Raw genomic sequence first — 21,855 nt, forward strand, 5'->3', positions numbered from 1 at the left:
TAACATACACCTATAACATTTAGGATATTTTAACATACACCAATAACATTTAGGATATTCTAACATACACCTATAACATTTAGGATATTCTAACATACACCTATAACATTTAGGATATTTTAACATACACCTATAACATTTAGGATATTTTAACATACACCAATAACATTCAGGTTACTTTTGTGGCATTTAGTCTTCAAAAAAATAATCAAAATATATACAGACATCTATATGTAGGTTTACTTTTAAATTTTGGTATTGTTTTAGCATATACAAGTTAAAAGTTTGTATGAATTTCTCACTAGGTTAACCAAGCTTTTATCTAAGGCCTGAAATGACAATTGATCAGGAATTACAAAATAGCCCTTATGATCAAAGGTTTTATATACATCCTGTGTTGTGTAATGGTTCATTTGTCCAGTGTATTGTGTCTGTTAATTAATTAACAAACGGGTCAATTAGCTAATTGCTTCATTAAATGCTTGGTTGATGACCTGTCAACTGAAAATAAAGTTTTCGTATTCAGTAGACATTGTTTGATGATTGGGTTGTCAAAAGCTACGATTGGAGTATTTGTTTTGAAGCGTTAAATATCTAGTGATTCAGAAGATATTTTTATTCGTTTCATGTGCTGACAATTCCACATCAGAATTGCTAGGATGTTGAGTTGTCAGATCTATGCCAAGTAGACCATTGAATTGTCAGATCTATGCCAAGTAGACCATTGAATTGTCAGATCTATGCCAAGTAGACCATTGAATTGTCAGTAAATTACTCTGTGAGGATAATAGCGTGTCCAGGTTTAAACCAAATGCACAGTACTTCGAGGTAATGCTTTTATGAAGATTTAAATGAGCATATAGTTCAGAAAGACCATTGGCATAGTGTCCTAATTAAATCTTTGATTAAATTTGTTGAATTCAGCACACTTGAGAAACATTCTTGAGAGGATTTATTCATCAAATTTGTATTAAGTGATGTTTCCCTTTGAAGACGATTAAATGTTATCTATAGTTAAACCAGTGTATTACAAGTGGCCATGTAGTACACATTTACATAATTGATTGATGTATTCAGAGTCAATATTGGCTACTGTAAGACCTCCCAGGGTTGGTACATATTTAATTTTACAACTGAAGCGGGCCTTGATCAAGTGTCTACAGGCTTTTCAAGTGATTGGGTATTTTAAAAATGAATTACAGTTCTTAAATTAAACACACAAAAATCAGGTTTTCCAAGAACAACTATTATATGTAATAGTTGTCTTTCTCAGAAGGGGAGACAACCATTGTGTGTAATTGTTATCTGTCTCAGAAGGGGAGACAACCATTGTGTGTAATTGTTATCTGTCTCAGAAGGGGAGACAACTTTTGTGTGTAATAGTTATCTGTCTCAGAAGGGGAGACAACTATTGTGTGTAATTGTTATCTGTCTCAGAAGGGGAGACAACTTTTGTGTGTAATTGTAATCTGTCTCAGAAGGGGAGACAACTTTTGTGTGTAATTGTTATCTGTCTCTGAAGGGAAGACAACCATTGTGTGTAATTGTTATCTGTCTCAGAAGGGGAGACAACTATTGTGTGTAATTATTATCCGTCTCAGAAGGGGAGACAACTTTTGTGTGTAATTTCTATCTGTCTCTGAAGGGAAGACAACCATTGTGTGTAATTGTTATCTGTCTCAGAAGGGGAGACAACTTTTGTGTGTAATTGTAATCTGTCTCAGAAGGGGAGACAACTTTTGTGTGTAATTGTTATCCGTCTCTGAAGGGGAGACAACTATTTAATAAGATTGTTACCTGTCTCATAAGGGGAGACACCTTTTTTGTGTAATCATTACTTATCTGAGAAGGGGAGAGAACAATTAGTTGTATGTGATCGTTATCTGTCTTGAAGAGTAAACAACAGTTGCATGTATGTTTTTGATTTTAAATTGTTTTGCAGCTTATGAACTATTTCAGTCATTAAGGGTCAACAGTTGCATTTAGGCAATCTCTTGGTCAGAAGGGGAGACTACTCATTACTTTAAGATTAAATACCCAAATTATGGAGGACAATCAAATAAATAATGTATGGGTTCGTGAGTAGTTTGTTTTAATGAATTTCTGTGTGAATTCCTCCAGAGAAGCTAGCTAACCTAATTAAAACCCCTGCCTACTGTACACATTGCCTGCCACCATGAATCAGTCCCCTTGGGATGTCGAACAGTTAAAGTCCAACTATATAAATACAGTGAAATAGAATAATCCCTTTTCGGTGATTAAGGTAAATTGCAGATTCCCCATATCTGTACCACAGCAACTCAGAGCTCCTATGCTTAAAGATATACTTTCATTCTACAATAATGTTCAAGGAACCGGTCTGTGGTTTGTGTGTGTTGACTGAGGTTATTGGATTATACTGAAGTGAATGTGGAAAGGATGGCGGTAAATAACAGATGTTGATTCGGCCAATTGATCCATTACCCAATAATGGCCGTCTTTGATGTTAAATACAGACCCAGGCCCCAGTTAGGAGGTAACCCGATTAAATTGTATTCTGGGGGATCACGTTTTTGTTTGAATCTCCTGGAAATTATCCATCAAAAAACATTTAAATTAAATTTTTGCAATGACAAAGAAGCATACAAACTGATCAACAATTTTCTGTTTGGTTGTCAAGGAAATTGTTTGATGATGGATATTAAGATCATTGAGGGGTAAACATTACGAGGTCAGCAAGTTCGTTTCTAAGGAAATAGTGAACAGGACTTTGTTATAGACACACAGTATTGGTATAAAACAAGGCCAGCTTGATTCATTAAATAAATCTCCTTCCATGTACAGAAAACAACCTGGGGTAATTATACCTCAGTAAATACATTGGTTTCGTCAGATACTGGTGTAATTTGAAATAGCTTAATTATCGGAATCAGTTTTAGAATATTCAAGCAACTTGGAATTGAAAAATCTTCAATGTGAAAAAAATTACAAAAAGATTTGATTGTGCAGAATAGGCAGAATTTGTATAAACATTGTATAGCAGACTTCAAAGAGTTGAATTGGCTGTCCAATTTAGAACATTCTTAGTCTCTATGGACAATATCTTAGTGAAGTGTGTTTGGATATCTTCAGTATACAGTGGAGATAGTGAAGTGTGTTTGGATATCTTCAGTATACAGTGGAGATAATGAAATTCAATTTCATATTCTCTGCTTTTTTCAGATAAGTTTTTAATTGTTCAAAATAATTTTTTTAAGATAAAAGCCATAAAACAAAAGCCATAAAATTAGATTCCTGATGCATAAAGGTGTCTGGACCAGAAAGATAGCGAAATGGTGCACAAGTACCTCGTACCCTACACTGGAGCCAAACATGATACATCAATAATCGGCAGTGTTTAACTAGTAGAGCTGTGAAGGCGAACAGGCCCAGAATGTGTAATGATAAAACAGGGATATTTTACATGCATGAGTTGTCAAGGAGAAGTGCCATTTGGCCCTCCATCATTGATTGGGAATGTTGGAAGAGCTTTATGTATAGTGCTGATGAAGCTCTCCGTGTTAGAGGAAATATGTCAATTTAGCACTGAAACCAGCAACCTATATAACCTCTGAAGACCTTTCACCTACCTGATTTCAAGAATTGGAATTTTGATGATTTCTCATGACTCGTAGGAAGTGATCTTTCACTAAATGGCCAAGATTTTCACCTTTTTACTATGACCTTTGATCTCCTTCACCAACTGTCTATGACCTCTGCCCTTTTGAAAAATGCCCTTTCACCTTCTGGCTGTGACCTTTCACCATCCCTGGAATACATTGTGGATGTGAGCATGCAAGTTGTCTGTGCTCTTATCAATGATATACATCTGGGAGGTAAGACTGCTGAATGATTGAAAAGGTCAGGAAACTTTTAGTGTTTGTTTCCAATAGAGGGTCTACTTGCTGTAATTTGAAATGGCATTAATTGTCTACCTCTGTGACACAAAGGTGGTATTTATTGCCGCCACGCATCAAACTTCACAAATATGTGCAACTGTGCAAGGTAGAGTGCCACAGTAAGTCGTCTGTGATATCACCCTGGTGGTGTGGCTCTATCAGCTTACCACCATAAAGTTCACTTAGTGCTGCAGTCTGTAGATCTGTAATCACTCTATGGTAGATTCTGTTGCAGATGCTGATTGGGAAGTTGCATAGAGACCTGTTTTCTTGTCGGTGTCTTAATGAACTGTTACTTATCGCAACCGGATTTTAAAATTGTTGTGACAGAACTAAGTTTTTTTACAATGGACTTGCACTATTATCTACAATTTATATGGTTCTATGAGATATCAGTAATGTATACTATCATGTTCTATCCAGTTACTTCACTTGAGAGTGCAAATGTATTTGTGCCCTACCTGTAACAACGGTATTTAGTTTTTAATGTCCCTGCATGGATCTAGCCCTGGAACTGGCTTACTGGTCCATTGTTCTATCAATTGAGCTAAAAAGAAATTCTCTCCTGCCAATTCGGCAGAAAGTGGCTATTATTTTACCAAGGTGGAGTACCTGAAATCATTTTCCCCCTTGTTCCCTTATATATGGTGCTGATTTGAATATTAGTTGTGACATTATGACATCATTGCGACACTACAACTACAGGATGTAACATATCACATTTCATTTATCATAGAAAAATGATTTTATCGAGGAATAAAGGAAAATAATGGGGCTGTTTCTAATCCCAAATCTTTCATTTTGTTGTTATTTTTCACATCCTAAATTATTTTATTATTGCTGTTTTTCAGAATGTAAATGGTAGACCATATGATAATCACAACCATGTTGGCGAACACAACTTACACAATCACCATGGCGACTGGGCATCTCCAACTCCATACTCCATCGTTGGGGACCTGAGGACCGCTAGTCCAGCCAAAGGCAGTCCGACCAATAGTAATCGTAACAGTGCCGCCAGCAGTGACAGTGGCAGGGGCTACAGCACAGGCCACTTAGAACCCAAGGTATGTGGCCTTCAGGTCGCCATGGTTTCATCTTTGTTTCGCCTGCCATGAAGTGGTGCTGGACATCATACATTCATGCGTCCAGCTGGTTAGGCTTTTGTGTTTTGGTCGGTTATGATTAAGTGCTGCAGACAGAGACAGGTAACTCAACATACATATGTACTTTGATGAATACAGAATGTTTCAGGGCTCTTTGTGACCTTCACCTTGACCTGAACCTCTGACATTGGCTAAGTTCTTGCATGTAGGTCAGTTATGTACTAAGTTTTGCAGCTAGGGTCCTGCAATTCCTCATGCTAATGCTCCTCTATAAGTACAGCATGTATGATTTTCGTTACCTCAACCTTTGACTTTGACCTCTGTGACCTTGCTTTATTTCTTAAGTGTGGGAATGGTAACCCTGCCTTACAGACACATTTCTAGTTATTGTGTAACTGTCCTACCTGAGTCATGGAAGTGTTTGTGTTATATTCTAATCAGTTATGAAAAGTGATATAGAGATTGGGGTCACGAAAATGCTTGTTTGTGTGATATTTCCATCAAGGTCAAGGAAATGTTTATTTGCACAATTTCTTACATTTTTGAAATTCTATCAATCTGATAATAATAACTTTCTTAATTGATGCACCAATAATTTCTTCTTTATGCTTTAGAAATGTAATTAATAGAAAATAATTAGTTTTCCCATTAAATACAATATATATCTCAATCATATGACAGAATATTCTGACATTTTTAGGTCATTCTGCATAGATCATGAAAAATATCAGAATTCTTACATGTGGATACATTCATGGGGATTAATATTTTGCAAAAATATTCATAATGTAATTATATGGCCCAGTGGTAATTGGGGTTTCTAGCATATCACTGAATACTCGGTGCTGATGTGAACTTTGGACTCGAGCTTGTTTCAGCTTTGGGTGTTACATTTACTTTTTAAAATAGCACAGATTGAGTTTATTGAGTTAAACTGTAGAATCTGTTAGTCTACGAGTACATCAGATAACCTTTGTGGAAGGAAGTCATCAAATTAACATGTAAAGGCTGGTTTGGTAGCAAAACTTGACTGGACAGGAGGACTATTACATTCTGACGAGTTTTAGATCTGAGGCAAGAGTCTGATGTTCCTTGGAACTGATTTCAATCAACCTCGGCAGACAGGATATTGGATCTAAGCTAGAGATCACCTGCCAGCATCTCAGTAGAGAGGTCAGACAAGCGAGCAGACGACACCACCATTGTCTTCGTGGTGGATCTGACGAGAGCATGATTCATTTGGACATTGAAGTTGTATTTTATCGGAGTCTCCACATTTCTTAAATCGTAAATAAAAGTACAGGATTTATTTTTCACTTTAAAGTACTCTGGTGGAGTGGACGTGATCCATTATAGTGTCAATAACACTGCGATATTGATGTTTGTTGTCTTGTCAAGTGTTTTTATCGCAAGATGAACATGTAAGCGACATGAAGCAGATGAAATATTATTTCATTGTAAGATGTACATTTTAGTTCTATCAAAAACGTAGAACAGTTTTATTGCATAACAATATACATTCGTTTTAAGAAAAGTTTGAGCATAGAACAGTTTTATTGTAAGACAAAAATATGGTATCAATTCTCACAATCACCTATACTTGAATAATCACCCCTGCTGGTCTTTTGACTTTTGGAATGAAAATGTTCATAACTGTAACATTCAAAAGTCTTTTGATAATTGTCCAGCCCATAATACGTTTTCCCAAAATGTTTTGTGTTCAATCATAATCAAGCACCAATCTGCATTGCTTGTGTTCAATTTTCACTTCTATACTGTCTTTAAAACATTTGTGGGATAAAGCTCTGCTCCCAGGACAGACCTGTACTTTTCTGTTCAGTGTCTTTTAGAGGCTTATTTTCATGCTTCATTCAAATTTGATTATATTTTTGATTCAAACACTCAAAAGATCAGGATTTCTTCTTTAACTTTGTGTTTTTCATAAGGAGATTTAACGGAACAAACCAAATCAGGGTGGTTGAAAACAATGAACGTGCCATATTTCGAATGATGTGACTATTTCGTTTATGTTTTCCCTGACATTCAAGGTTTTTTCTGTGTTCTGAATATTAAGATTTTCAGCTCATCACAGTTTTATGGTTAACAATGCTTTACAGGTTGAGAAAAATCACAAGCATACAAAATGTTTACATGCAAATTAATTTGTGGTACTTTGAACTTGATGACAGTGTTACGGTACATTGCTTACCCTGCATTTAAATAATGATGTGTGTCAAAAACAGAAATTCTACGGCACTGAAATATCAAGGGACATACGTGGTAACAACTAAATCTGACATGTTGCCCTGAAAATCTATCCCCGAGACTCCTATTGAGACTAGAGCTTAACTCCTACAAATGTTAATTTATCAACAGATCTTGGAAAAAATAAATCGCAAATATTAATGAATCTTTCATTGAAATGTGCAATGTGTAGTTTTTATCAAACAAATCAGAGGAATTTCATTTTATTGAAACTCATCCAAAAGTTACAAATTCCAAAATAAAAGCTTTGCCTTAAATTTTGTGATTAATCATGCGCATTCCAAAGACAGCATGCAATGCGAGTGTAATCGCGAGCATCTAAGTAGTGCCTGCCCTGCCAAGGCGTTACTGATTTAGTAAATATATTTTAAAGCGTTTGGAAATTTGTTTTACTTGTCAAACTGAATCAGAAATCCAAATCCGTCTAAAAGCTGATTCTTGTCATTTTCAAAAGTCTAATTAGCTTACCTACAAGTAGTACGTGATAAAGAATGATTTTTATGTGATATCACTAAACCTCAAAAAAAATCATCTAAAATTAGATGTTCTGGTCTCCATAGATATAACATTTCTTGAAGATGAAAAAACACCAACAAATTTGGAAAATGAAAAAATTCTGAGCAAAGTACAGTCGATGAAAATTATTTTGGTAAAGATGATCATACTTTAAAAAAAAAGCCAAGATGGCGCTTCACACAAATTAACTTAAATCTTTTAGCTAGAATTATTCGGAAAACATTGAAATTCTTTACTAAAATTACATGAAAAGGAATTCTACAAGATCATCTGAAGACCAGAAATAATCAATGTTTTGGAACTTCTAAAAATAATTTGAAAATTTAAATGACAGGTTGATACACTGAAAGATATTCGAAGGCCCTAGCAATTTAAGTCTGATTTGCATGAGGAATTTGAATTGATGTAGTTTCATTTTGATTACAATTATAAGATTCTGTTCATCATATGACACTGATTTGAAGACAGAAAATTTAAGTATTATTTAAATTCTTTAGCAATGGTTAAAACTTTAGTAAGGCTTACGGTGCGAAACCTTCCTTTGCGCCATACGATGTTGTATATTTAAACATGTCATCTATGATTCTCGTCAAGAAAAGTAACGTAGAAGTCATGTATATAATTTAGTTTTTCCTCACAAATTATTAATTTGTAAATTAAATTTCATATCTAGTTATGCACTGAATGGTACGCTTACATGTATTTTCGAGGAGAAAAAACACTAACTTACTGATCCTTTTGATGAAAAAACTATTTATGTTGATATTAGTTATTTTATTTTTAAGATCCGGAACACTTTACATTAGAAAAACAACAGAAATGTTCTTTGTTTTGTTAAAAAGGCATGATGCTTTTAGTCACCTGAGCCAAAGTCTCAAGTGACCTATTGCGATCGCCTTTTGTCCGTCGTCGTCCGACATCCGTCATCCGTCCGTAAACAATTTACATTTTCCACTTCTTCTCCAAAACCCCTGAACCAATTTCAATGAAATTTTGCAGAAACCTTCCATGGCCAAAGGTCAACAAAATTAGTTGCCAGTTTGGTCCCCAGCCCCCAGGGGCCTGAGGGGTGGGGCCAAAAAGGGTCAAATTGACTAAAATTTCAAAAATCTTCTTCTCAAGACCCAGATATGGTATAATCAAATACTCTTCATAGATGGAAGGATCTTAAGGTGCTCTACCAAAATTGTGAATTTCTTGACCCTGGGGTCTCACTTTTCCCCCTGGGGAGGGGGTAAACTTTACTATAGTTCATATAGGGAAATCACATTTTGGACCAACATTTGTTTAATTGCCATTGGAGGTAATTAAATTTAGGTTAGCATTATTAGCATTGGGTAGCAGTTTGATGGTATGCACATATGAGCCCTGACTGACCCCCCGGGGCTATTGGGTGGGGCCAAAATTGGTCGAATTGACTGAAATTTTGAAAAATCTTCTTCTCAAGACCTAGATATGGTAGAATCAAACACTCTTCATAGATGGAAGGGTCTTAAGGTGCTCTACCAAAATTGTGAATTTCATGACCCTTGGGTATCACGTTTCCCCCTGGGGAGGGTGTACATTTTACTATAGTTTATATAGGGAAATCACATTTTGGACCAACATTTGTTTAATTTCCATTGGAAGTAATTAAATTTAGGATAGTATTATCAGTATTGGGTAGCAGTTTGATGGTATGCACATATGAGCCCTGACTGACCCCCCAAGGCTGATTGGTGGGGTCAAAAAGGGTCAAATTGACCGAAATTTCAAAAATCTTCTTCTCAAGACCCAGATATGGTAGAATCAAACACTCTTCATAGATGGAAGGGTCTTAAGGTGCTCTACGAAAATTGTGAATTTTATGACCCTGGGGTCTCACGTTAACCCCTGAAGAGGGGATAAACTTTACTATAGTTTATATAAGGAAATCACATTTTGGACCAACATTTGTTTAATTTTCATTGGAAGTAATTCAATTTGGGTTAGCATTATCAGTATTGGATAGCAGTTTGATGGTATGCACATATAAGCCCTGACTGACCTCCCAGGGTTGATGGGTTGAATTGACTGAAATTTCAAAACAAAATCTTCTCAAAGACCCAGATATGGTAGAATCAAACACTCTTCATAGATGGAAGGGTCTTAAGGTTTATGACCCTAGGGTCTCACGTTTACCCCCTGGGGAAGGAAGGTGGGGGGGCAAAATTTATTATGGTTTATTATGGCAAATGCTACTTTGAATATTACATGTTAATAACTTGATTTGAATTATAACCCTGAGTTGACAGTTTGATACTTTGAAAATTTTGAGCCAGCCCTACCCCCAAGGGCTGTAGGGTGGGGCCCAAAGGAGTCAGTGTGCTAAAATTTCTTCATTTTTTCTTGTTTAGAATCAGAGGTGCTAGTTTCAAATACTTTTTAGTCTTAAATCTGTATGCTAGATATTGAATAAGGTGGTTTTATTGTTTTCTGTCACTGAATAATATTTCTGTTCGTGTTAAAAACACAATCAACTCTCTGTATAAATATATCAGGTGACCGTTAAGGCCCATGGGCCTCTTGTTTTCATAGTTTTAATCATTAAATACTTGTGCTATTCACCGTCAGACAACGGCTTACCACTTTTGAATGCTAGTGATGAACAGTGACTACCATCCTCAGTACAGAATGCTGTGTAATAAACCTTATTATGATTAACGCTGCTTTCCCTAGTGGTTCCACTCTGTTGCAAGTATTATACTTGCCTAAGTAACTTTCACTTCCATCATCAAGTACACAACACAAAAAATCAATAGGCATTCTCCACGGTTGCAGTTTCAGTTCAAAATATTGTTGGTTAATAGAATCTTGGCATGTGTTGTATTGTGCTTGCCTTCACAGGTATTTAGACGTGCGGAAGCATGAAGTTACATTTTCTCACTATTTTAAAAAGAAAATAATGAGTTATTCCTACAACCTTGGAATGTTAATACAATACAACAAAGTGATTATGACAAAAATTCTGTCAGAATTTACACTTATTAAAGAAATGTACTAGAATGAAGAATTAGATTCTCGTAATATCAAGCTGACTATGCTTGCTTAGGTTGAAATCCTACTTGTTCACTTCTGGGATCTGTGTAATTTCAGAAATAAGCATGCTGTCAAAATTATCGGAAATAGTGAGATGACGAATTAAAAAAAACGGAGAATTTTTATTTTGGAGTAAATTGAATTATTGCATGTAGGAAATTGTGTTGTTACCAGATGTATAGAAATTTAACGAGTTCATGGCTTCGTTATTGCATGTTTAATTTAAAGTTGAATAAAAGAACAGAAAGTTAGTGTTTTTTTGCATCAGTTTTTAATTTGCTCTCCATGTTCCGTCTTATTGAGTGGAAAATTTCATGTTCAATTATTTACATCGGCTCTGGCTTTGAGACTGTACATTAAATGTACTTACGTCTTCAGAGATCGGTAACTTTCACAGCAGGACAATTAAAGAAACGAGTCTAATAAGAGGCTAACGTTTGATATACCCAAACAGATTATTATCTTTATTAATTGTTTTTCTGGAAATCGTGTAGTGTTTTAATATTAAGTAGTGTTGAAACACAGGGTGGACACATTTTAGCTTGGTATCTTTAAGTACATCTGGTCTGCGGCTTAAGCTTGGCGGCAGAAGAAAAATAAAATCAGCTGTGCACTGAAATTTTAAAATAAAAGAATAATTTAAGCAGTGTATGGATTTTGTGCAACATAACCCATAGACATACACACATTCGCGGCACTAAGTTATGTACAATTTCTATTAAAGATGTTCAGTAACAGACAAATAGTGTGTAGTTCTACAGGAAACTTTGATATTTGAATTTAACCAGCTCTAGGTTTGGGGTCCCTGTGTCATAGTATTACCATTATGTAACCCCGGGGTGTCGTTAGAGGTGTTCACTATCATGCTGAATCTGTCCGACTCCGCTGCTGCCTGAACTCGCTGTAGGGTGGCCTACAGAGCAGCAGATCTAGCACCGTTTACATATACATGTGGCGGTACTGTCTCGCAGTTATCACCTACCTGATGTAATGTTTATACCTCTATTGATTTCTATAGAGTTGGGCTTCCTCTAACTCTTTGATAAACCCTCAAAAGCAGGCAGCGTAAATGACAATTATTGCCGGCCTCAAGGTTTGGGTTTCAAACATTTTGCTGTAAATTTATTTCTTGTTATCGTGGCCTAGAGCTGCCGCAGTTCTTTCGGGTAGTGTAGCGCTGCATGAATTTGTGATTGGGCCTCCAGCTTTAATCATTATTTTCTCAGAGAAGACATTGAAAATAGCTTCAGATTGAATTTCATTATTTGTCAATATATGTATGGGAAGCAATGTGTTTTGCTATCTTAAAACTGGATCTGTGACCTTTGAAGTTACCAAAGAGGAAATCAATAACACAGCTGTGTGGCTGGACAATGCTGGACATCGTACACAAGGACAACAGTAACATACAAATGGACATCATGCTGATAAGATGACAACATGCTCCACTGGACATCAGACCGGACATTCAGCATTCAGCTTGTATGGCAGAAAGATCTTCACAGACTGTAATGACATCAGGACTAAAGGATTACCGTGGTACCGTGTGTCTGGCAGTGCTGACATATATGATGGGCGAGATATTGGACATATATTCCGGTTTTCTGCGACAATTATGGGTTAAATATTATTAGACTGCCAGAACCCACTCCCACAATGTATCTTTATAGAAGAACCAGGGGAATCTTAAATCGCCACAATGATTTGGAAACAGCGCTCAGTCATGATGTCAGACGTGGCAAAACCAAATATTTTGACTAGTGTCAACTCGGTGTATGCCATCTTTGGCACACTGGATACTTTTGAAAGCTTGGATGTATGTGACACTACAGTAACAGATGAGACGTTCTTCTCATTCTGATGTACAACCTGGGCACATCTTGGATATTTGACAGTGAAGTGATATTTCTGATATATTTCACAATGTTATGACATGTAGAAATACTTGCCAGACTGGTGTTACTGGATATACAGCTTTCTGGAGGCGTATCGGATACGCATCACTAGTCAATTATTTCTGGGTACTCATTGCAATTTGATAACATTTTGGATATTCTTGGCTATTTGATGAAGTCTGAATATTCTTGGCTATTTTATTAAATCTGGATGTATTTGGCTATTTGATGAAATCTTGATGTACTTGGCTATTTGATGAAATCTGGATGTACTTGGCTATTTCATTAAATCTGGATGTACTTGGCTATTTAATGAAATCTGGATGTACTTGGCTGTTTGATGAAATCTGGATGTACTTGGCTATTTCATTAAATCTGAATGTACTTGGCTATTTGAAACTTTTTGAAATCTGGAAATACATAGCATGCTTGTGAACTTTTTGGCGATACAACCTGATGACGTTATGGATGTACTTGGGAATGTAACGACATTAATATAAATACATGCCAGTGCTGTTATGGATAATTACAAAAGGCTGATGTTATGTGCTGCAAAACTCCAGAACGAACTTTTAAGACATGTTATTACGGGATTGTAACAGCACTTACCAACATGGCTTATTGGCCATAAGATTCAGCCGTAATCAGCACAAACCCAATTTTCATTATGAAAAAGATCAAAAGACTACATTCCGTTACAGACTTTGCCAAGAAATATGCCTGTTCACAGTGCACTATAACCGAGGAGGCGAGTGGAGCATTGGTACATAGTTTGTGTTTATATGACTATTTTTTTAGGGTGATATTGGATTGTTAACAAGGGTTTAAATAATCCTAATGGATTGCTGGAGATCACAGATATTACATTAGATTCTAAGGGTTAGAATTACGATAAGGTGGATTGATGGGGTGGAGTAATCATCATTGTATGGATTGTATGAAATCAAAATGATCACACTGGAGTAGTGGCAGTTAACGTAATAACATTGGATTGTTAGGTGTCACAATAATCACTCTGGGTTGTTGAGGGATGGATCATTAGAGGTCAAATTTAGCAAATTGGATTGTAGGGGTTGGCGTGATATTTTTGAATTATTTGGTGCTAAATAAGTAACCACATTTGATTGTACATACAGTAGGACTTGACAGTCTTTGACCATTGGGACAGTGTTAAGTCGAGTTAGTTCTATCTAGAACTAAAATTCACTATCTCCACCAGTGCTATAGTTGTCAGATACTGGTTGATGAGTTATATACACACCACACAATCCTAGACTTGGTTCCTTGTGTCAATGTGTCCGGGTCCTATCTCAACATAGGAGGAGTCCCTACACAGGCTAAGAATGTGAGAATGTCAGTAATAGACAATATCATCTGGACTACTCATTTGAGACCTAATTAACTTAACGAGAAGTTGACATGAATATTTCATGTGTGAATTTTGAAAATGGAATAATTTCATTGTCAAATTCAGTCAGAACCTGAGAAGTCATGATTAGAATTATCACCATAAGATCAAAAATATTAAAGTATTTGTAAAATTTGTGAGATTCTTTTGAAACAAAATTAACTTACACCACTTTATATGCTAACAATACTGTCAAGACTTGGGGTCCTGTGTACCAGAAGTTGTAGCTTAATAACAGATTATCATTGCATGATCAGCTTTATGCTAATTTCATGAAAATCTTTTATCTAGAATATTTTCAATAATTATAAAATTCATAATCTAAATTACACTTATATTGATTCAGAATGTCCATCTGATAACTACAAACATAAAAAAATGTTTCTCAAATATCTTATTTGAAAAGCATCAGTTACAGATTTGCTAAGCTAAACAGACTTTTGGAGAACTAGAAACTCTTACAGAGTGCTGCGCAACTTAACTACCAAAGGTTACAGGCATATTGGTATGCATGTACTCATGGCAACCATCTGTTTTGGAAACCAGACCCATAGAATGTTGTTAAATCGGGAGACAAATTGCTGCTAGCATGAACTTCTTTATACTAGCATCTCAACTGTGTGTGCCCCAGTCTTGTTGGACATGCCATTGGATTATATTGGGCAACATTCTTCACAAGCTGAGGAATGCAATAACTTAATTGCATATTGATCTGGTTCTGAAAGTCAGCTTAATTTCTTCTGAATAACTATTTGGGTTGATATGGGTTTATAGAGAAATTTCGCAAGATTTTTTAATCAATAAAGAAAAAGTTGCTGTAATGTTTGAATTTAAATTCTGATATTGGAATTTTAAAATGAGATTTTACAACATAGAAATGGTTGTTATTGTGCAGTTGACTCTGTAATTATCATGTAAAACAGTAGTTTTATAGTGTGATTATAACCCTGCCATTTTTGGGGGGTCTCGGGGGTATGCAGTATAATCCATCATATTGTCACATCACAGGGGGTATGTAGTATAATCCCTCATATTGTCACGTCACAAGGGGTCATGTAGTATAATCCATCATATCGTCACATCACAGGGGGCATGTAGTATAATCCATCATATCCTCACGTCAGAGGGGGTATGTAGTATAATCCATCATATTGTCACGTCACAGGGGGTTTGTAGTATAATCCATCATATCCTCACGTCACAGGGGGTATGTAGTATAATCCATCATATTGTCACATCACAGGGGGTATGTAGTATAATCCATCATATCGTCACATCACAGGGGGCATGTAGTATAATCCATCATATTGTCATGTCACAATTTATTAACTGTCTTCACTCTAGCACAATATCATAATTTTCTAAAGGGAAGTGAGAAAAAAAGTCTGCAAAGGTCAAGTACAAGAGGACCTTGAATGAATTTGTGTTTCAGGTCTTCAAGGTCAAGGTTAAGGTCACTTGTTACTATTTGTAGAAAGTTGTCAACCCATCCATTAAGATAAGTTGATTAGCTATAGACATTAGCCAAACTACTGGATTAGGTGCTATATGCTGTTCCAGAGGTATAAAAAGTGCAGAAAAAATAATGCCTTCCCTGATAAATAGTCGGTAGTATTTAAAATAAAAACAATCGTAAACAACAGGATTCTATAATGTCAAATGATAAACATCTGATAACTTCCTGACAAGAAATGTGTATATCATAAAAAAGTAGCTTTCCAGAATATGATATTTGGAATCACTGCTGTATTGAAGGGGACTCCATTCTGTACAAAAAGTGGGACATACAGGAGATACCTGAATCAGAACTGCACTATATTTTGTAAAATGTTTGTATTTCATCGGATACTTTTTAGCATTCAAATCATGGAATGTGAATTCTTATGTCAGGATTGATCTAATTTGACTTTAAATAGTTAGTGTAAAAATTTGAATCTAACATAGAAGTGTTCTGTGTTTTTGCCAATCAATGGAACAGCTATCTGCCAGTACAGTTAAGTGGTATTCAACATATTTATGAAATTTAATAACAAAATCAATTATAATTGTTTTCCTTTTTTTGATACACAAAGATAGAAATATTGATTTAAATTTATGTTAATGCATTTTTTTCTCTTTTTTTTTCAGGTAACACATAATTACGCGAATGTACAGATAAACAACCAGCACCGTCTGTCCGGCCAGAGTTACGAGTCGGGCGTATCATCACGTCAGAGCTACCACAGTACGTCAAGTTCCAGCGTCGGCAGTCTGGATCGCCTGGAGGAGGGTGGCTACAGCAGCCAGATCAACGTGGCGGAGCTCGTACACGCAGGCCTGCCAGTAAGTATGGGGAGGGGCCTAGTCCAATAAGTATGGGGGAGGGGGCCTAGTCCAGTAAGTATGAGGAGGGGCCTAGTCCAATAAGTATGGGGGAGGGGGCCTAGTCCAGTAAGTATAGGGGAGGGGCCTAGTCCAGTAAGGATGGGTGAAGGGGCCTAGTCCAGTTAGTATGGTGGAGGGGGCTTAGTCCAGTAAGTATGGGGGAAGGGGCCTAGTGCAATAGGTGTGGGGGAGGGGGCCTTGTCCAGTAAGTATAGGGGAGGGGTCTAGTCCAGTTATTATGGGGGAGGGGCCTAGTTCAGTTAGTATGGAGGAGGGGCCTAATTCAGTTAGTATGGGGGAGGGGCCTAATTCAGTTAGTATGGGGGAGGGGGCCTAGTCCAGTAAGTATGGGGGAGGGGCCTAGTCCAGTAAGTTTGGGGAAGTGGCCTTGTCCAGTAAGACGGGGGATAGAAGTGGTGGGTTGTATCAAGGAGGGAGGGGTCTTAAAACATTGAATTTAATTGAATTTTGAAGGGAAACCCTCTCAGGAGGAAGGGCCTTCAGAGTGGAAGAATGAGCTTCACAGTGGAGGGAGGAGTTTCAGATAAGGGAGGGCACTCCGAAGTGTAGGGAGGGTGTGGGTTTATCCTGTACAAAATGTAGATATATCTTACCAATAGGGGATTGTGTAACTAAATAACTGAGGGTTACCATGAATTACTGGGGTCAAAAATAATTTTCCCATATATATCCATGATATATCCTTTGCCCTATAATGTCATTGTTAAAACGATATAGATTTGAGAAGTTTCCCATGATGGTGTCAATACGAACAGGTAGAGATATACAAGGTTGTGCACTAGCATTGTGAATCACTCACACAACACCTTATCATGAAATATTGACCTAAACATCCCCAGTATTAATGTAACACAGACGGTAACCCACATACTGGTATTACACCTATAATTACCCGTATAATTACGTAGTTACGGGGATAATTCCTCGGGGATGACAGATTTTAACTCGCTACCTATTGAATAAAGCTGTTTCATCTTGCTTTAATATTATCAATTTGTAAAGTCATGAACCATGCACAAAAGTAATTTAAACAGAAGCAACATTTCAAAAACAAAATTATACATGTTTATGCATAAAACTGGGAGGACGGATCTTGACTACCATATTTGACAATGGGCACCTCCAGGGATTTTGAAAATACAGCTTGAATGCTTATCGTAAAGTTTCAGATGCAGAATTTGTCTAGTTGGTTTTCTTAGACAACTATGCCACCAGCATGGTGCACCATACAGGGACAAAGCTGCCAGGGGCTTATAACTTTACTGATACAGTGACCACTGCCATCTATCAGAATCCTATACCACTTTATTGATGGGATTGGGAATACATCTTTGGAAGGGGATAAACAGCACTTCATATCTCGTAGGTTCTGGGAAAATACATACCATTGTTTGAGGAAAATGTGTCGAGATGAAGGAGCCCCACTTGTCACTAACCTGTGCCCATAGCTTTTAGTATTATGTTAATAATGGTATCCATCCCATTACTCATATACAATTATTTTAAAAGTAAATGTACAAGAAAAGGAAAGAATTCATGTGAATGTGTTTTCTGAGACTTTGATCAATCATAGCAAATTGGGAAAGAGTTCAAGTAGATTATTAAAAAAGAAAAAGAAACAACAAAAATTCTATGTGAACTAATGGAGAAAAGTATGTACATATTATGGGTATGTAAGAGTTAAAATCATCAGTATGGGCTATTAAAGGACAACTATGGTAGGTGAATACTTCGGTCTAGTGAGATAGTTAAAATCATCAGTATGGGCTATCAAAGGATAACTACGGTAGGTGAATACTTCGGTCTAGTGAGATAGTTAAAATCATCAGTATGGGCTATCAAAGGATAACTACGGTAGGGGAATACTCCAGTCTAGTGAGATAGTTAAAATCATCAAATAAGGGCTATAATAGGATAACTACGGTAGGTGAATACTCCGGTCTAGTGAGATAGTTAAAATCATCAAATAAGGGCTATAATAGGATAACTACGGTAGGTGAATACTCCAGTCTAGTGAGATAGTTAAAATCATCAGTATGGATAACTACGGTAGGTGAATACTCCGGTCTAGTGAGATAGTTAAAATCATCAGTATGGGCTATTAAAGGACAACTATGGTGGGTGAATACTTCGGTCTAGTGAGATAGTTAAAATCATCAGAAAGGACTATAATAGGATAACTACGGTAGGGGAATACTCCGGTCTAGTGAGACAGTTAAAATCATCAGTAAGGACTATAATAGGATAACTACGGTAGGGGAATACTCCGGTCTAGTGAGACAGTTAAAATCATCAGTAAGGACTATAATAGGATAACTACGGTAGGTGAATACTCCGGTCTAGTGAGATAGTTAAAATCATCAGTAAGGGCTATCATTGGATAACTACGGTAGGTGAATACTCCGGTCTAGTGAGACAGTTATAATCATCAAGTAAGGGCTATGATAGGATAACTACGGTAGGTGAATACTCCGGTCTAGTGAGATAGTTAAAATCATCAGTAAGGGCTATAATAGGATAACTACGGTAGGTGAATACTCCGGTCTAGTGGGACCGTTATAATCATCAGTAAGGACTATAATAGGATAACTCCGGTAGGTGAATACTCCGGTCTAGTGAGATAGTTAAAATCATCAGTAAGGGCTATAATAGGATAACTACGGTAGGTGAATACTCCGGTCTAGTGAGACAGTTAAAATCATCAGTAAGGACTATAATAGGATAACTACGGTAGGTGAATACTCCGGTCTAGTGAGATAGTTAAAATCATCAGTAAGGGCTATAATAGGATAACTACGGTAGGTGAATACTCCGGTCTAGTGGGACCGTTATAATCATCAGTAAGGGCTATAATATGATAACTACGGTAGGTGAATACTCCGGTCTAGTGAGACCGTTATAATCATCAGTAAGGGCTATGATAGGATAACTATGGTAGGTGAACAGTCTAGGTTTGTCTTAACCTAGTGGGGCAATATGTATGGTTTCTCCATTTATTCCACTAGAAAATCGGCATCTCATTTGCATGGTACTTGATTGTAGGGAGTTTGTAAGGATAGCCCCTCCATCAATTACCTGTGGGCCACCAGATGGCCACCCTGTTAATCGATAGGTTCTCTGTTGTTTGTAACATGCTGTGGGAATGGAGGGTGGAAGTCGGTGGTTGTGGTTGAGCAGTAAACACATCAGGAATAACTCTTTTTTTCCTGGCAGCTCATTCTTCTCCCTCCCCTTCCTCACCTGTCCTATCCTCCAAAACTATACAGTGATCGTAATAGGCAAAATTGATGTAAATTAAATTGAGTAATAAACATTAAAACAATGGACAAATGTCTTCTAGAGTTCACTCATCTAGGAAGTTGAACATTTCACAGTAGATTTGTTTGAAGCGCAAGTGCGAAACATATACCTATATATATTCACAAAGTTTAACAGAATGACTGTATTTCATGATTCAATCAGTTGTCAAACTGTAGGGATCTATATCCTACAAATAAAACCTGTGTGGTGTGATAGGTTTTATGTTAATATACGTAGTACTAAATTCATGTCCTTTTGTCATACACAGGATCATGAAGTCTTGCGCTGCTGGCTTCGAGATCTGCGCTTTGAAGATTACCATGGCAACTTTTTGCAGGCGGGCTATGACATGCCAACGATATCTCGTATGACTCCAGAGGTGAGATGATTACATAACTCAAGTTTCAATAGCTACACTCCAAAGTGTTGTAAGGAAGGGGATATTTACTAATAGCTTTTTTTTATTTAAACATATTTTATTTTGCAAAATAGCATTGTCATTCTGTCTTATCATTCATTGCTTCCCTACTATGAGCCTCTCTGGAAATTCAGTTTATGCTTGCATCATAGTATGGTATTGTCCAGTTCTATGTCAGATTAGATTTTGGTGGTCATCTAGACGGGTAAAGGGGTCAAATGTCTCACTGACCATTTTGGCTGAGATGGGGGTATATCTAGTGGAGCCCAGCTCACTGACCATTTTGGCTGAGATCGGGGTATATCTAGTGGAGCCAAGCTCACTGACCATTTTGGCTGAGATGGGTGTATATCTAGTAGAGCCTAGCTCACTGATATGGGGGTATATCTAGTGGAGCCCAGCTCACTGACCATTTTGGCTGAGATGGGGTATATCTAGTGGAGCCCAGCTCAGTGACCATTTTGGCTGAGATGGGGGTATATCTAGTGGAGCCCAGCTCACTGACTATTTTGGCTGAGATGGGGAATATCTAGTGGAGCCCAGCTCAGTGACCATTTTGGCTGAGATGGGGGTATATCTAGTGGAGCCCAGCTCACTTTGTTCATTTTGGCTGAGATGGGGGTATATCTAGTGGAGCCCAGCTCACTGTGTTTTTGTTCAATGGAATTTTGACGACCCTATGTGAAATGTGGAACCTTAATAATCCATAGACAATCAAGCCTGTACTCATAGACCATCTCGGGAAGTACAGAAAAAGGTTGTTTATTACAGCTGGTCTCTTGATACAGGTTCAGTTGTTTCAAAGGTTCCTTTTGTAGAGGTGGTTTCTCTAGCAGATTTGACTGTATTTTCCTTTACAGTAAATTTAAATGTAGCTAGATTATTGAACAGCTGGATCAGGGAGATACTAGTCCTGTGCAGTTCAGGGAAAGAATAGGAATATTTTGTCGCACTGCATGTCATTAGAGGCAACACTTTGGATATTTTGTTTCCTTTTCTTTCTTCCCTATAGTCTTTCTTTTGAGCTGTTTCCTCAGACCGTAACTATTTATGACCTTTGCTCTGCAAGGACACTAATTCACAAACAGACAAAAACTGGGATACTAAGAGAACTTGGGCTTAAAATCTCTTTATGGATTAAGGAAAAAAAGGTTAACTAGTGCTGACTGCATGAATGAACGAGGACTGGCTATTTTAAGAGTATGAGATTAAGACGCTTATGTTCGAGTCCTTGGAAGTAATTCCATCAATCACCTGTTTCTTTACAAAGAGAGAGTGAAGGTCCCTGCACAAAGCTGCTAATTGCAACTGTTTGGATCAAAAATCGCTTTTCGTCTTTCTTCGTCTCGTGTATGTTTAAGGAAAAAGAGTGGTACTGTACAAGAATTTTGAATAAAAAAATACTGCAAAATAAATATTTTTTAGTTCAGAAGAAATGTATCATTTTCAGTAAAATTTTCAATGATAAAACTTGGTAAAATATTGATAAGTGGACTGTTGACAGTAAAATATTGCTATGTGGACTGTTGACAGTAAAGTATTGCTATGTGGACTGTTGACAGTAAAATATTGCTTTGTGGACTGTTGA

At 36.9% G+C, this 21,855-nt stretch overlaps 1 protein-coding gene across 4 annotated transcripts in view; it reads left to right on the forward strand.

The window, feature by feature from the left end:
• The window catches only part of LOC110464206 (caskin-1-like), a 61,307-nt gene that overhangs the window by 26,495 nt on the left and 12,957 nt on the right, over positions 1 to 21,855 (forward strand). For all 4 annotated transcript variants that reach the window (XM_021519301.1, XM_021519302.1, XM_021519303.1 and 1 more), the window contains 3 exons: positions 4,769 to 4,984; positions 16,292 to 16,486; positions 20,118 to 20,228. In XM_021519301.1, the coding sequence (XP_021374976.1) occupies positions 4,769 to 4,984; positions 16,292 to 16,486; positions 20,118 to 20,228 (522 nt within the window). The remainder of the gene's footprint in view (positions 1 to 4,768; positions 4,985 to 16,291; positions 16,487 to 20,117; positions 20,229 to 21,855) is intronic.

The sequence above is a fragment of the Mizuhopecten yessoensis genome, unplaced genomic scaffold, assembly GCF_002113885.1.
Source record: "Mizuhopecten yessoensis strain PY_sf001 unplaced genomic scaffold, ASM211388v2 scaffold10971, whole genome shotgun sequence".
Classification (NCBI taxonomy): domain Eukaryota; kingdom Metazoa; phylum Mollusca; class Bivalvia; order Pectinida; family Pectinidae; genus Mizuhopecten; species Mizuhopecten yessoensis.